Consider the following 15,876-nt stretch of genomic DNA (forward strand, 5'->3'; position numbering starts at 1 on the left):
ATATAGATTGATATCAATATATATGTACACATATATGCTATACGTAATATAAAAATTTAAGTGTAAAAATATATACCGAAACAAGACACGTACTTTTTCTATTATGGAATAAAAAATAGCATGGCTTTAATAAATTTGATAAATATGTATATTTATCTTTTGCAAAACTACCTTAAAATAATATATTGAATGTTATGTTTCAGTTAATCTTAAATGTAATTATTTATTATTTTGGTTGATAAAATAAATACAAAAACAAACTTTTTCTTTTAAAAACATGAAAAATATAATTTTAAACATAAAATGTAATATAAGTCTTTTTTAGGTAAACCTGGTCAATCTTGTTAATCTTATATCCACACAAGGGGCACAAATTAGGTTACCGCGATCATTGCTGCCGCAGGGGCTGCCCCCTATGAGAAATAACAATCCCAAATACAATACATCCTAGCCCAAAATTGCCTAAATCTCAAACACAATTGAAAGATGAGGAGATTTACGGGGACTATTCCGGAGGATCTAATAAGAGATATATTGCTCAGCCTTCCTTCACAGACTGTAGTTGAATTAAAATTGGTTTGCAAATCGTGGCTCGCCCTCATTTCAAGCCCTAATTTCGCTAAAGCTCACCTTGCAATCACAGCCGCCGAAGAAAAAGACGTTCTACACATCGTCCGCACTTACGTCAATGGAAATAAATCAATTTCACTCATCAACCTCGGTACTCAGCAACTTGTCAGTACACCTCATTTTCCATCAATATTTCGTGATAAACTTGTTGGAACCCCGCTACTAACCTTTCCAAACGCATTCCCTCCCCCTCCTTTCGTTGCGATAATGATGATGCTCTAGGGTTTGGTTTTGATGAGATTGACAACGATTTCAAGATTCTTAGGGTTGCTTGGAGATTGAAGCCGAAATTTTCACACCGGAAATACTATGCTCGAGATTGTGAAGAAATTTATGTTGAGGTCTATTCTTCGAACACAAATGCTTGGCAAAAGCTTGGTGATAATAAACCTACTGATCTTCCTTACAAGTTTGGTGAATTTCATGTTACTGTCAACACTGGACTTCTCTGTTGGGCTGGATGTTATGGCATCATCACTTTCGACTTGCACACTGAAGTCCTTACTTGCGATGGTATTAACTACGCGGTTCCTACTTTTGATAGTAACATGAGTAACATCAACAACTATAATGATATGGATAGTCATGCTCTTGTCACCAACTTCAAGGATTCTATTGCTGTCATTATATATAAGCGTAGTAATTATCAACGTATTTATAAGTTGAATTTGTGGGCGTTGGATAATGTGGAATGTCTTCGTGGTGGTGGAATCGATGCTTCATGGACTTTAATCTTCAACATTGATGTGAATTTGCCTATTGACTTTGTTCAAGGTTACCTTAATACTGGTGATCTCCTACTTGATCTGTACCAGAACAGTTGGTATTTGTACAATCCCGACAACAAAGAAGCCAAATATTTCACCCAATCATTCTACCTTGGTCAAATCTACAAATATTGCAAGAGCCTTTTCACAATCCCGGGATTTAAACAAGTCAACTGGAATGCTCCTCCTGAAGCTAGCTGATAAACATGGAGAGGAGTACTTATTCTGGTGTTCTTGCATATCCCGGTTATTGTTTTCTTTTTTTTATGAATGCATCATTAAACTAAAGATCCTTAAGTTATACTTTATCAACATCATGTGGAATGCTAGCTCTATAATGTTTTATTTCTTACCATAAATTGGCAAAGAATTTAAGTTGCTTTGATATCCTTGTGTGCATTTTAATTAATGGATTTCCTTAGATTTTCAAAAGGTTAACATCAACTGGTAGTGTTTTAAAGTTTACAAGTGTTACTGAGAGGTAGTATATATTCTTCTGTGCGTTTAGTGTGTCTCCATATCTTAGTGATGAGGATTTGAACTAGTTACATGTCGCGCTCAACTTCAGACTACTATCATGTACAGGACATTGTTGTGCTCATTGTACGTGCTTGTAACTACATAGGTCCGAGCATGTATCTATTTGTTATTCGTAATGCTCCTTGGATCCTCTAACTTGTCATACCATTATAGTAACCAGCACTGGATCTATAGAGAAAAGCCTGAATTTTTTTAAGTACTTGTCAATCTTCAATATCATTCATTTAACAAGTTGAATTTTGTACTTACATGTATTACATTGAAATCTAATTAGAAATTTATATCATATCTTAATAAGCAAAGATTTAATTAGTGAGTATTTGTTAACCTAGCTAGATCAGTGGTCTTATTTAGCAGAAACACAAAATAAGCAATTCCTATGAATTGTGATTGCAGTAGTATAGGAGCTAGCTACAGTGATGTAAGTACTAGTGTTGAGTGGAAAAGAGGATCAGTAAATTACATAGGTTACTTGAGTACTCGCATATCTTTAAGACAGATAAAGTGATTGAATTTTAACTAATTCTAAACTGGGAAAAGGAAATTCTGAAATCATTGATCATTGATTAAGGATATACAAATATGTGTAAAGGTGATCCTTAAAAAAATTAATTCTTTTACAAGAGCTCTATTTGTGAATGACAATGTGTAGCCTTATAGTATGTACAGGACAAGCTACCCTTTAATCCTGGCCGGTTAAGTTGTAGAGAACTCTTTGTAATGTCGCTTATCCAATGACAGGGACCTTATAAATCTCTTTAAAGCAATATATAACTTGAGTTCTTACTAGACCAGCTACAACTTAAGTCTCATATGTGTTTATCATGCATGAAGATCCTCAATTGGAATCCCCTGTATATGTATTCTAACGGGTGCTTATTCAAATATGGCAACATGTATAGTTTCATGGGGATCTTTTAAATTCGCTTTGAACCGACTTGGATAGGTGAGCTTACTATATATTTTAGCTTGCAATGGTAACTGCTGTCATTAATACTTTTAGCTTCTAGCTCCGACGAACATTTTATGCCTGGACAGTAACAACATATAGAACAGTGACTTGATGGATTTGAAACTGTATATATACTCTTTTAAAAGAAATCACTATCTATAATATCGGTCACTCGTATAGTACTCTTATTAATGTTGAGCTGTACAAGGGATATAAAACAAAAAAAAGGCTGGTATTTGTTAAACAGAGCAGTTTTCATATCCGTACCTACTTCTTGAAGGTATACTGCATGTTGCATTGGATGGTTTTGGCTAAAATAATGAATTACAGGATGTATATTACTTTAGATCTTGCAATACAACCTTTACTTGCTACTATCAACATACCTAGCTTGTTGCTACAGACTCTGTATTGTGACTAGGCTAATGGGAAACTCAGGCATGGGTGACGACCCAAAATAATATTTTTCTGTCGTATGATCAGAACTGTTAGGCTGCTCTATACCTACTTGAGTAAGTACCTTTTCAAGCTCAGTCATCAAACAGCACGGTCAAGATGACGGCAAATACGGTCTTTTATCGTATTTCCTTTATACGGATGGCTACATCTGTGTTGATTGCCGTTCTACAATGTTGAAATCCATTTGTGGGATAAATTAACTTCTTACATATATGTTTACAGTTCACAATTTAAATCTTGTATTACAACCTTTTCCTTTTATGTGTTCCATTGTAGGGAGGAATCTGGTTCAAGATATAAGTCCAGTAAATGGGAATCTAAAGGTCCTAATTAAGTGTTCTAAATTTTGCATTGAAATTTCTTTTTAATTAGACTTACGAATTATAAGTTGAATTTGTTTAACTTTTGTGTTTTGTTATGCCCTACACTGCACTTAGATACTTGGAATGTGATGTCTGACTCAATTTGGTACTTCCAAATTGCAATTAGATACTTGCAATTGAGCTCACCTTAGTTTTGTTGGGAAGAGAGGTCGTTATAACAAGGACATGACACGTTATATTGTTGATTTGGTTTTCGAGTTCTTTAACAATGAAATAGATCCTTCTCAAGTTAACAATACATTTTAAGGTGGATTTGTTCTTTTAATCGTCAAATCGAAATCTTCAAATTTGGTTTTTGGAATCCAAGGCCTTAAATTTAATTTTAGGCCTGTAACTGTGAAACAGGCAGTATATCTTATATTTTTGAAGATGATCCGCAATCTTCATCTCTCAAATTCAATTAATACATTAAAAAGTTGATGTACTGTCTTACAACATTTAAATAAAACACATCATCACTACAAACATGATGGGGCTACAAACACTTTGGCCGTTTCACAAATCTTAAAATAAGTAACTTATAACTTAAAATGAATAAATAACTTATAAGTAATAAGTAAATTAAAAATTATAAGTTACATAAGTGTTTGGATAACTTTAATTAAAAGTCAGAATTATTTTTATTTAAATGAACTAAAACAAATATTTTTTATATACAATTATCTTAATTCATGAGTTTTGAATTAATATAATATTTATAAACATGTATTTTAAAATTAAAGTTAATAAAAAATGAAAAATCAAAATAAGTTAAAAAAGTACGTCATCGATAACATTCAACTTATCAGCTTATAAGTTATAAATTCAACTTATAATTGCCGTCGACAAACACTCCTCAATAAGCTGAGCCTTTCTATTTAGGAACGTGACAGCACTAGTTTGTCATAGGAGGTTCAGTTTCAACAGGAAGATTGTGAGATGTAGAATTCATCAAAGTTGAAGTAACGTCCGACAACCAGGGCTGATTTAGCTCATTTATTCCAATTTCATTCCCATCATAGTGTTGTTGTAGCTCATGTACAACTTGTTTTATTGTTGGCCTTTTCCTCCCATTGGACTTTAAGCATCTATAAGCAATGTTAGCAAAAGCCTTCCCGCCCTCACTGGTAATCGGTGAATCAAGAATATCCAATATACGATTTTCTTTCATATCTGATGAAAAAAGTTTTGCTAAACTTCGTGCTTCAATCTCAGTGACCTAGGTGGCAAGATTGGTTTCAGTCCGGTCAAAAACTCAACATGAACTACCCCAAAGCTATAAACATCACTTTTATATGTAAATTGACTTGACCAGAAGTATTCAGGATCTAAGTAACCGAATGTACCTTGTACTCTTGTAGTCAGGTGAGTTTGGTCAACTGAAATTGATCTTGAAGTTCCAAAGTCTGCCACTTTTGCTATGTACTTTTTGTCCAAAAGTATATTTGATGACTTCATATCTCGATGATATATTGGCAATGATGCGGCGGAGTGTAAATAACAAAGAGCTCATGCAATTTATGTGGCCACACATACCCAGACATCCCATGTAAGTGGATGGTATTCATTTTGCTCGCCAATATATATATATATATATATATATACTGTATCAGTGTTCCGTTAGGGATAAACTCATAAACTACTAAAGGGACATCCGTCTCCAAGCAGCATCCATGTAGCTTTACTATATTTATGTGGTTTATTTGCGATAAAATAGCAACCACGTTAATAAAGTGTTCGAGTTTATTTTTATCTTCTATCTTGGATTTTTTAACTGCTATGCTATGAACTAATGTTTTACAGGAAGCTGAAGTAGTATTACGATAATAAATATGATAATAGTTGGATTACAATGACACTGACTCCTCACTTTCGCGAGGTAAGACTCTCCCAAATACTCTCACAATACAATTATAATCAGATAACTCCTCAATGCTAGTCCCCCATTTGTTATATCCTCATTACAATATTAAATGTTGTGAAGTTCCTGTTATACCCCTGCTGCTATGTCATTATTTCCCTTGTAACATGTTGACCTATCTTGACGCTGTCTTCTTTTGTAAGTCAATAATATATGTTGTCTATTGTCATTCCTAGCATTACCCCCGGCGAGAAGATTTACCTTGTCGTCAAGGTGTAAATCAGGGAAGAACTGGATGATATTGCTGGAGTGCTCCCAAGTAGATTCACTTTCTGGAAGACCTTCCCATTTAATGAGCACTTCATGATCTGTTGCTTGCCCTGCGGAAGAAGTCCTAATTTCCATTACCTGCTCAGGCTTACTCTCCATCACCATTGACTTCGTGGGAATAGGGGGAAGCTGGGGAGAGGTAACTAGGTGTCCAACAGCTTTCTTAAGTTGAGAAACAAGAAACACCGGGTGTATTCTTGTTGTAGATGGAAGGGCCAGCTTTTAAGTAACACAGCCCACTCTTTGTGTGATTTCATAGGGCCCGTAGTACCTCGAACTGAGCTTGTCAAATGGTCGTCTAGCTAAGGATTGTTGCGGGAAGGTTGCAGCTTAAGATACACATGATCACCCACTTTGAACTCCACTTCTCTTCGACTCAAATCTTCCTGCAACTTCATTCGATGCTGGGCTTGTAAAAGGTTAGCTTTCAAGTCATCGAGAATGGCATCCCGTTCGACAAGTTGATCCTCTAGGGATGATAGAGCTGTAGTACCCGGGTGAAACTTGAATAATTGAGGGGGACTTCCTCCGTACAGAACTTTAAAAGGGGTGTAGCCTGTAGAGACATGGTACGAAGTGTTATACCAGTGTTCAGCCTATGGTATATACTTTATTGGGTAACGGCAAGGGCTGCAACAATCCCGCTGGGCTTAAACAAGAGGTCTTTGATTGTTGGCAAGTAGGGCAGACCTTTACATATGTTGCCACTTGTTTACGCATGCCCGGCCAGTACCAATTCGCAGCCAACCTTTGATACATTTTAAGGTCTCCTGAATGACCTCCCATCGGAGAATCATGATAGTCCTATAGAAATTTATTCAATAATACAGAATCCTTTGGTATCACTACTCTTCCCTTATACTTTAACACATCATGTTCCAACTGGTAACCTTTAGGGACCTCCCTTCCTGCCCTCAAATCGTTGGTGAGTTGCTTAATAAAAGGATCCTCCTGAATTTGAGGGTAAAGATTAGACCATTTTACCACCCCCCTGAAGAAATTAGAGCACCTAACTCAATTGAACCAGGAAATTCACGTGACAAGGCATCAGCGACCTTGTTTGAATTCCGGGCTTATAGTGAATTTCGAAGTCGAAACCCATTAATTTGCTTATCCACCGCTAATACCCAGAACCAACTTCCCGCTTCTCTAATAAATATTTGAGACTTTGTTGGTTTGTTCGGATTATAAACCTCCTCCCCAAGAGATAGTGCCTCCATTTGAGCACTGCCAAAATAATAGCCATCAATTCTTTCTCGTAAATAGACTATAGACGTGCCCTTACACCCAAAACCTTACTGAAATAAGCGATCGGGTAACCCTCTTGTAACAAGACTGCACCTAACCCAAATCCCGAATCATCTATTTCAATAATAAAATTTCTGGAAAAATCAGGCATGACAAGGATGGGAGCTTGCATAAGGGCCAGTTTCAACTGTTTAAACGCTGTCGTCGCTTCCTGAGTCCAACCAGGTGTCTCCACTTGCAAAATAATAAAATTTTTATATTACAATATATGTGAAAGGTATCACTATATTCTTACTTTTCCTAATCGTTGTGGTCAACATTTTTGTCATATATTTTTAGTAGGCCACATGCATCTGGAGTTTCTATATATGTGAGTTGTTATAATATTTTTTAAGCCTGATATTTCGTATTTAAACTCATCAATTTTCTTCTTCTATTGTTTGGTATTTATGTGTAGTTTCTATTACAATTTTTATCATTGTACTTATGTCTCATTTAATACCATTTCAACTCAAGTAAAACTTATATTACTATTATAATTAGTTCATAATTGTTTTCAAACAAAAAATTGTTTGATGCTCGTGTGCGGAGCGCAGGCATAAATACTAGTTGCATAATAAAATCTGGACGAATTATATTTGTTTCCTCAGTTCCTAGTAAATTTGTCCCTCAAGTGATTCCGTCATAAGTTTTCTGTTAATAAAGTCCTTTTTGTTGTAGTGAGGCATCTTATGTAGATCGTAGCCGCTTTCATCATTACTGCACAAAGAATCATTTCCACTTTTAAATTTCTTATAAAATAAAAGAAATTATTTTAAAAATTCAAACCAACAAGTCAAATAGTCAAATCAATCCAAACTCTGGTCAAAACAAGAATACGCAAAACTCGTTATATCTACGGATCTATTCCATGTATAAAGCCACAAGCTCCGATTATAATTATATTATTCTTTAGATTTTAGCGGGGATAATATAATCATTTTCAAAACTTTTGATATAGGTAATCAAATAAAACAAAGTTTTGAAAATAATAAATGAGAGAAATCACCAATTCCATGGCAAGTTATCTTTATTCAATAAAATAGATCTCGAAGGGTACTTAGACCAACAATTACAAATATCGTCGCTCCTAGAAATAAACACAAAATTGTATACATCTATCTTTATCTAAAGAGATCAACTACAAATACAAATATTCAAAGCAAGCTTTTTCATTCAATCTCTCAATATATATAGCTACGTGTAGGTATGATTTTATGGATGTATCTATTGATTGCCTCTACAAATTCAATGCTTAAAAACCTTCAAAAATGTATATATGTGTGTGTAAATTTTTATATGAAGAATACAAAATCGATTCAAAATATACCAATATATAAATATATTTGAGGCGTCCGTTTAATTTAAAAATATTAAGTTATTTATTTGAGAACTATGATATATAAGGCCCAATTATAGATAGTAATTCATTTATTATAATATGATATGAAGCATTTCAAAACTTATAAGACGATCCATTATTATAAAATTAGATGGACAGATAAAGCAAATTAACTTGGAGTTGGAGAATGAATCCATCTTAATTAGTTGTCTTATATAGTTAAAGAATTAATATTATTCTCTGTAAAACAGATTTCATCTTGGATGGCCTAAACATATTCTGGGTTCATTTTGAGAAAGTTCTATCAGATATTAAAGTGGATGAAACCTGATATAAATTATAGTTCCAAAAAATATTCAAAGTAATTTGTTACCACTCATTTCTTTGGGTTGATAGTAATGGAATGCTTTCTTTGTGATGCCAACATATAACCGATGAACTATGAGTAGACATAATTAATTTGATCTATATAAAATATATCTATATATATTTAGAAGCAACTTAGGCTTGTATGAATGTCTTGATTGATAAATAGAAGGATAAATTAAGTACTAGATGAGATTTTATGCGTATTAACTGCTACATACAATAATAGATAGACTTAAGTTGTGAATAATGGATCGTCCTACATGATGCATTTTATCGAATTTGTAATGTTCTGAAAAATTAGAAATCAAGAGATAAAACATTGGGTACTTCTAATATATTGCTGAATATACAAGTTGCAAAATTTTTTAATTATGGATTATGTATGGGTATAAATGTTTAGACACGTAAGAAAATATGGGCACCATTTTTGAATCTCGCCTAGGGCACCCTGATCCCTACAGCCAGTCTACTGACTAATGCTAAGGAATAAAATGAGATTTACAATCAGTGAATTATGAAAACAAGTGACCCATAATGCCATATGTCATAATGTGCGAGAAATACGAAGATTAGGTAAATTACTTGTAGAGGAAGCATAGAGCAACTCTAAACATTACTTTGCATTCTTCTAGAATATAATATAGAGGGAATATAAATGGAATCATCTCCAAACTATTTTTTATTAACGAATCTCTAAAACGATTATGTATTTGAGTTAATTACCCTTTCAAATGTTCGGTTAAAGGTCTTTCCATAGACGGGTTTTTTTACACGTTTCATATAACGTAGATGATAAAAAAAGGGCCATGTCGTATGTCATGTTCCGGTAAAGGTCCTTTCATGTTCCGATAGAGGCATATGTCATTCATGTGACTTACTCATATCCTTTGAAAGATATATATATATATATATATATGTATATATATATATATGTATATATATATATATTTGTGTATGTGTGTATGTAGAACAATTGATGGGTGCAGATGGAAACCTATAGTGACAACACTCTTTTAGAAAAAATAAATTAAATACAATCTTCTTTGAGACTTGATATGATCACTTTTTTAACGATTTATTTTGCCCTAATTTGTTACGAGGTGCTCCTACCGGACACAATAAAGTAAGAAGGATGACAACTTGTAATATTGATATCCTTCCTAAATTACTATGAGGAACAAAAATATAAGTGTGTATATTTATTTAGAGAAACATAAAAAGATTAAACTCTTAGATTGCACGCATAAAAAATCTAATCATTTTTGTAATATTGTTTTTAAGAATGAAGCTACTGTACATTTTATTTTACTTTATAGCGCAGGCCATTTACTTTGAAATTTTTCTTTCCAAATAAATAACTGAAGTTATTTAATCAAGTTTCTTTTCCCAAAGAAAACCCACATTTCTTTATATTTTCTTATTCTTTAAATGCAGTATATTTTAAAACATAAAAAAATTAAAAAGTATCATACATTATTAATAATTTTAGTTAGTTCTGTAAACAAAACTCCAGCAATCTACATGTATCATATGCAGATTTTTTTCTGTTAGATATCATAGTCAATATGGAAGAAATAATTTCACATATGAATTGATATGAAACTGGTAGTCAATAGTAGCATAATGAGTTCAGTATTAAAGCCAATGTCACCAATTTGATATAATTATAGGTTTGAATGTTTGATTTGGACTCATTCCAAGACACATTGAAAAAAGGAGGTTATTTGAAGTCACCAACTTGTAGGTTAATGTATGTATAACAAACGGATAATTAAGATTTTGTAACTATTATTAATTAAGTGTATGTATGTGTGTTCGTGGATATGAGCATAGTTGGATGAACTAAAGACTTAGAAGGGACGGTGGTATCGCTAGTTAATCCATTGGGTAATCACCATGTATATGGACAAGAAGGATGTATGTGCTTGGTGTATGTAAATATAGAGATCGAGGGTTATAATGGTGGAGAAAGTAGATAAAGAAGAATGAAACTACTGATTCTTCGTGGTGTTGATGAAGCTTTATTCCGACTGATTACCTCTTAAACAAATTTGTATTAAGTATTTACTTATTATGTGGGTGTGAAAAAATTATTAATATTACATTACTTTTGTATAATTTATGAAAATAAAATATTCCACTCAATATTGCACTATATTGTCCTAATGATTTAATGCGTGGATTTTCCATAAGAGCTCCAACAATATGGTTTATAATTGTGCCTTACTATCAAAATAATAATATATTTGAATTATAATTGGAGGGAAGGGAAAGGATGAGACAGAAGAGATGTGTTAATCACAGATAATATATATTATGTAAATATATATTGTTACATAGGTGTACACTATGTAACTTAAAAGGTCTAAGGTTTTAAGAAATTTTCCTATATATATATATATACATAAATACATATATATCTATATGTATGTAGGGACTTATCCCCAATCATTGTTGGATAGGATACACCAGCTGCAATATTTCATCTGGGTGTATCGCAACCAAGTTGGTTATGGATAATTTGCCTATATATTTATAACAAAATCCTAGCAACAAAACTTTACATATAAATTTCACAAAAAAAAGATTAACCATCATAATCTTCTTCACTTTTATCGTCGTCCACTACATTTTTCTCTCGAATTCGTTGATTCTCCTTTAATACTGACTATCATGATTCGTTGATTCTTCCACTACATTAGTTGTACCACTATCATGATGAAGAAGACTCTCTGCATAAATATCTGACTCATAGTATTGATGTAGCCCCCTTATTCTTAATTCCTCTAATACTTCTTCTTAACTAGATCGTACTAAAAAACTTTTCTTGTCTTGCAAAAAGTAAAAGATTGTCAAGCTTCAAAAATGCCGATGGCTGGTAAAATGTGGATGCTACATTAAGGAAACCTATTGGTCCAAGTATTCCCTTTTTCGTCCCTTTACAATAATCATGTGACTCCAATTTTCACAGATTGTCATCACATCCTGAATGATACATAAAAGGGCACACAAAGCGATATATGCCCGGATATAATACTTCAAAATGTGATACTCACTTTCTGTTACAACTGTAATACAACAAAAAAATACTACTTTATATAAGAAATTCGGGTTGCAACTCAATTCTTCTATTAATCAATACAATACTAGTAAAAATGTTGACCAAAATTGATGATGTGCCATGTGGGGTCCACCTCTGCTGACTGTTTATATGGCAGTGATAACGTCAGCATATGGGACCCACCTTTAATGATGTCAAAGTAGAAAAATATTAAGATTAAAAAAACTTATTTTCCATTTTTTCTTTTATTTAATTGGCAATACTGAGTTAGTGTGAGTAAAATTTTACATGGACATTCGATTCAGCTAACCAATAGTAAGATTAATAAATCTTATTGATATTGGCATCATAAAATTAAAATTTCATTCTAAATTTCAACTTATAAGATATATTTTTAACAAACTTCATTTCAGAAAGATTATTGTTAACACTACGCCATAAGTGCACATAGGCAACCCCTACTATACAGTTCCATAAGGCCTAAATGGTGTTGCATAAGGTAATAGGAAACACCAGGGAGGGGTTGCCAATGTGGAAGTGGCCGTAGACACCTTGTGCAACACCTCTAAGTATTGCATTATGCTGATTTTGCAATAGTAGAGGCAAATATTCGCAACAACACTTAGTGTTGCATAAGGCATGACAAGACATTAAACTAGGTCCTACATGGCAAGTGACACATCAGATGCCAGGTCAGCAGCAAGGGTCCACCTGCCACATCAGTTGTGGGTCCCACTTTGCCACGTCAGCAATGGGACCTATATTGCCACGTCATCTGTGGGGCCCACTTTGTTTATGCAGCACCATGTTAGTAAATAATTTTAATAAAATTAGAACATGAATATAACAAATAAATTTTAAGAATAGTACAATACTTAAGGAAACACTAAATAACCACCTACAACACCAGAAAGCAAATGCAACGCCTGAAGTGCCACGTCAGCTACCACGTCCGCATGCCACGTCAGCATTTTGGGCCCCACATATGGGACCCACTGATGTCATGTCAGCATGCCACGTCACCAGTGGGCCCAGATGCGGGACCCACGAATGCCACGTCAGCAAAAAATGACCCCTTCAGTGGGACCCACATGTCGCGTCAGCATGCCACGTCAGCTAGTATGGGTCCCAAACATGCCACCTCATATTTATTTTCCATGTCATCATTTATTAAATAAAAAAAATTATCTAATGCAATGCTATGACCTCTACTGTTGCATGCTGCGTAACACTAACATTTATTAGCAACGGTAGCTTCAATGTACTGTAATGCTTTCTCCACTGTGTTGCAATAAATTGAAAATTTTGTAGATAATGCAACACTTTTCGTGCAACGCTGGATAAAAACCGTTGCCTATGTGCACTTATGGCTTAGTGTAAATTAGAATTTAATGTTACATTATAGTTTAAAAACTATAATATGTTAGTTAATATATAATTGACCTTTTTTACTGAAAATACTATATTGTTTATAGACTAAACTACATAATGTGAATTAAACACTATTTTCTAAAAAAAATTGAACTATAAAATATTCACTTTTTTCGAAAAGAATAGGGTAGGTTAAGCGTAAATATTTAAGTTACATGTGCACGAGGTAAACTGGCAACAAACTGCGCCGCAAGATCACGTTGAATTGCAAATCCTATCCGTCTAAATACATGTTCAGCTAAATCAGCACTTATTACATTCTTATTCATGAATTTTGTACTCTTCTAAAAAATTATACAGCGTCACATGCCAACTAAACCAAAGTTGTCTAAAGCAAATATCATAAAATTATGTTGGTTATTTCAACATAGTTGATCTTGCTTATTTAGCTTTATTTCCACAGCTTAAATTGCCACATGAACAACAATGAATGCCCTGATAAAAATTCTATTAAAGGAAAAACACCTATAAAATAAACACGAGTATGTTTCCCCCATCCCAACTGTAAACCAAAGGATTAGTTGGTCTAAGAGTTAATCTTACTTCACCGGGAGGAGTAAGAAATTTTACCGGTGGCTCCTTTTTAGGTGGGATTCCTGCCCTACAGATTACATCATATAACACTTATCTAACCATATCATATAGATATAAAACCAAACTATTTCTGAAAATGCACAATATTATCTCCAAATATATCCGTACGGGTGAAGCATAAAAGGAAAAGTGCACCCTCTGGTAAAAAAGGAAACACGAGCCTATAACGTAAAATCATTTGGTACCCCAATGGCGTCATGTATTGACCCAACCCTTCTTTAGGAGTAGACAATAGAAATTTTTGAGCATGCTCGGATTCCAGGCAATGGAACACTGCTGCTTATCGCTTGTAAAAGTTAAATTCAGTGGGTAGATTTTTTCAAATACCGCTAAAGTACTGACCTGCCAAGTAGTGCACTAGTTTTGGGGGGAAGACCCTTTGGTTGTGGATTGTGCCAAATCCATATCAGAGAATAACAACTTTAGAGATTCTTGTGCTGAAACAAAACAATCTCTATAAGTAATTGTATCACACTCTTGTAAAATCTGCTTTTGCAGATCAACAGACTAAATCCGAGAAGCCACAATGGCAAAAAAATTAGCATCACATGCCGCATATACACCTAACCCACCCCTTCGAATAGGTAGGCTTGTTAGTCTTCATTGAAAGTCACCAAATCCAAGTCTTTCATACGCCACAGTATGAAGGGTTTCGAGCACATAAACGCAACGGAAACAATAATTAAAAACATGAAAAACTATAATTTTCGAAATCCACTGCAGGATCCATGCGAAAAGCAAATATTTAATTCGTAGATCAGATTGTTTACCTTAAGAAGCTTTACAAATTGATTGACTAATGGAGATCCAAAGTTTGTTCAATCACCACGCATCCCGCTCTCGCGATCTACGCTCTATCGGTATCCACACGAATGCTTAAACGCAAGGATTGGATGCGTACTAGCACAAATTCGTTTCTTCTTACTCTCTCCATCTTCTCTCTTGGTGGCTAAGGTTTTAGTAAAAGTCTTGCACATAAAATCAGCCACACAAGAGATATTATATAGAGAGTAGAAAAAGAATTAAAACACTTAACTAATTAGTAGTTATTATTATTTTGAAATTCCTATTTGTTAAATAATTAAGTCACACTTAATTATTTAACAACTGAATTTCATAATTAATATTAGTAAATTCGAATATCAATATTTATCTAATTAATTAAGTCATACTTAATTAATATTATAAATAATTTAAATTACTTTAATATAATGTAAATTCAATTTAAATTAAATAATCCTTCAAGCATTCTTTGTGTGTGACCTTATAGGTTATTATTACGTTGGCAATGAATTTTAAATCTAATTTCAAATCGTAAACAATGAGCGGCATATAGTAATACATCATTGCTACTCAAGTAATAATAATTGAATCGGTGATCGATTAAACCTTTCATGAATAATGTATAATGTAATATAATCCCTTTAACCAAATATTATAGATTAAACTAGAGGCATGTAATGTGTCATCCTCGTAAATGTTTAATCCAGGTTTCCTTGATCAATGAGTACACTATCATATCAAATCAACATTTGAGTGTGACCATGCATTTCATAGTCTAGCTCACACAAGAGGCCAATAATATTTCCAATGTCCACTTTTATCATTACCCATTCAAGGATAACTTTTATCCAATGTCCACTTTTATATTTCTCATACGATTCATAATATATCCAATGTCCACTTTTATCATTACCGAGTCAAGGATAACTTTTAATGGAATCAATGTATATTAATTCTTGTATAGAAATATAATAACTTAGGTCTACAGACCATTACACCATTATCACTGTGAGAATTACTTATGACACAACAGACATGTAGAATCTCACATCGGGTCTGTCCATCACCATTTTCATTTACATTTGTCTGTGTTTTTGACTTTAGTATC

General features: G+C 33.5%; 1 protein-coding gene across 1 annotated transcript; it reads left to right on the plus strand.

Moving 5' to 3' along the window:
- Positions 1–486: 486 nt before the first annotated feature.
- Positions 487–1,598, plus strand: LOC141679253 (F-box/WD-40 repeat-containing protein 1-like). Its single transcript, XM_074485757.1, has 2 exons — positions 487–721; positions 853–1,598. The coding sequence occupies exons 1-2, from the start codon at positions 487–489 to the stop codon at positions 1,596–1,598; spliced, it is 981 nt and encodes a 326-aa protein (XP_074341858.1).
- The last annotated feature ends 14,278 nt before the right edge of the window (positions 1,599–15,876 follow it).

Source organism: Apium graveolens, chromosome 8 (genome assembly GCF_009905375.1).
Source record: "Apium graveolens cultivar Ventura chromosome 8, ASM990537v1, whole genome shotgun sequence".
In the NCBI taxonomy this organism is placed as follows: Eukaryota; Viridiplantae; Streptophyta; class Magnoliopsida; order Apiales; family Apiaceae; genus Apium; species Apium graveolens.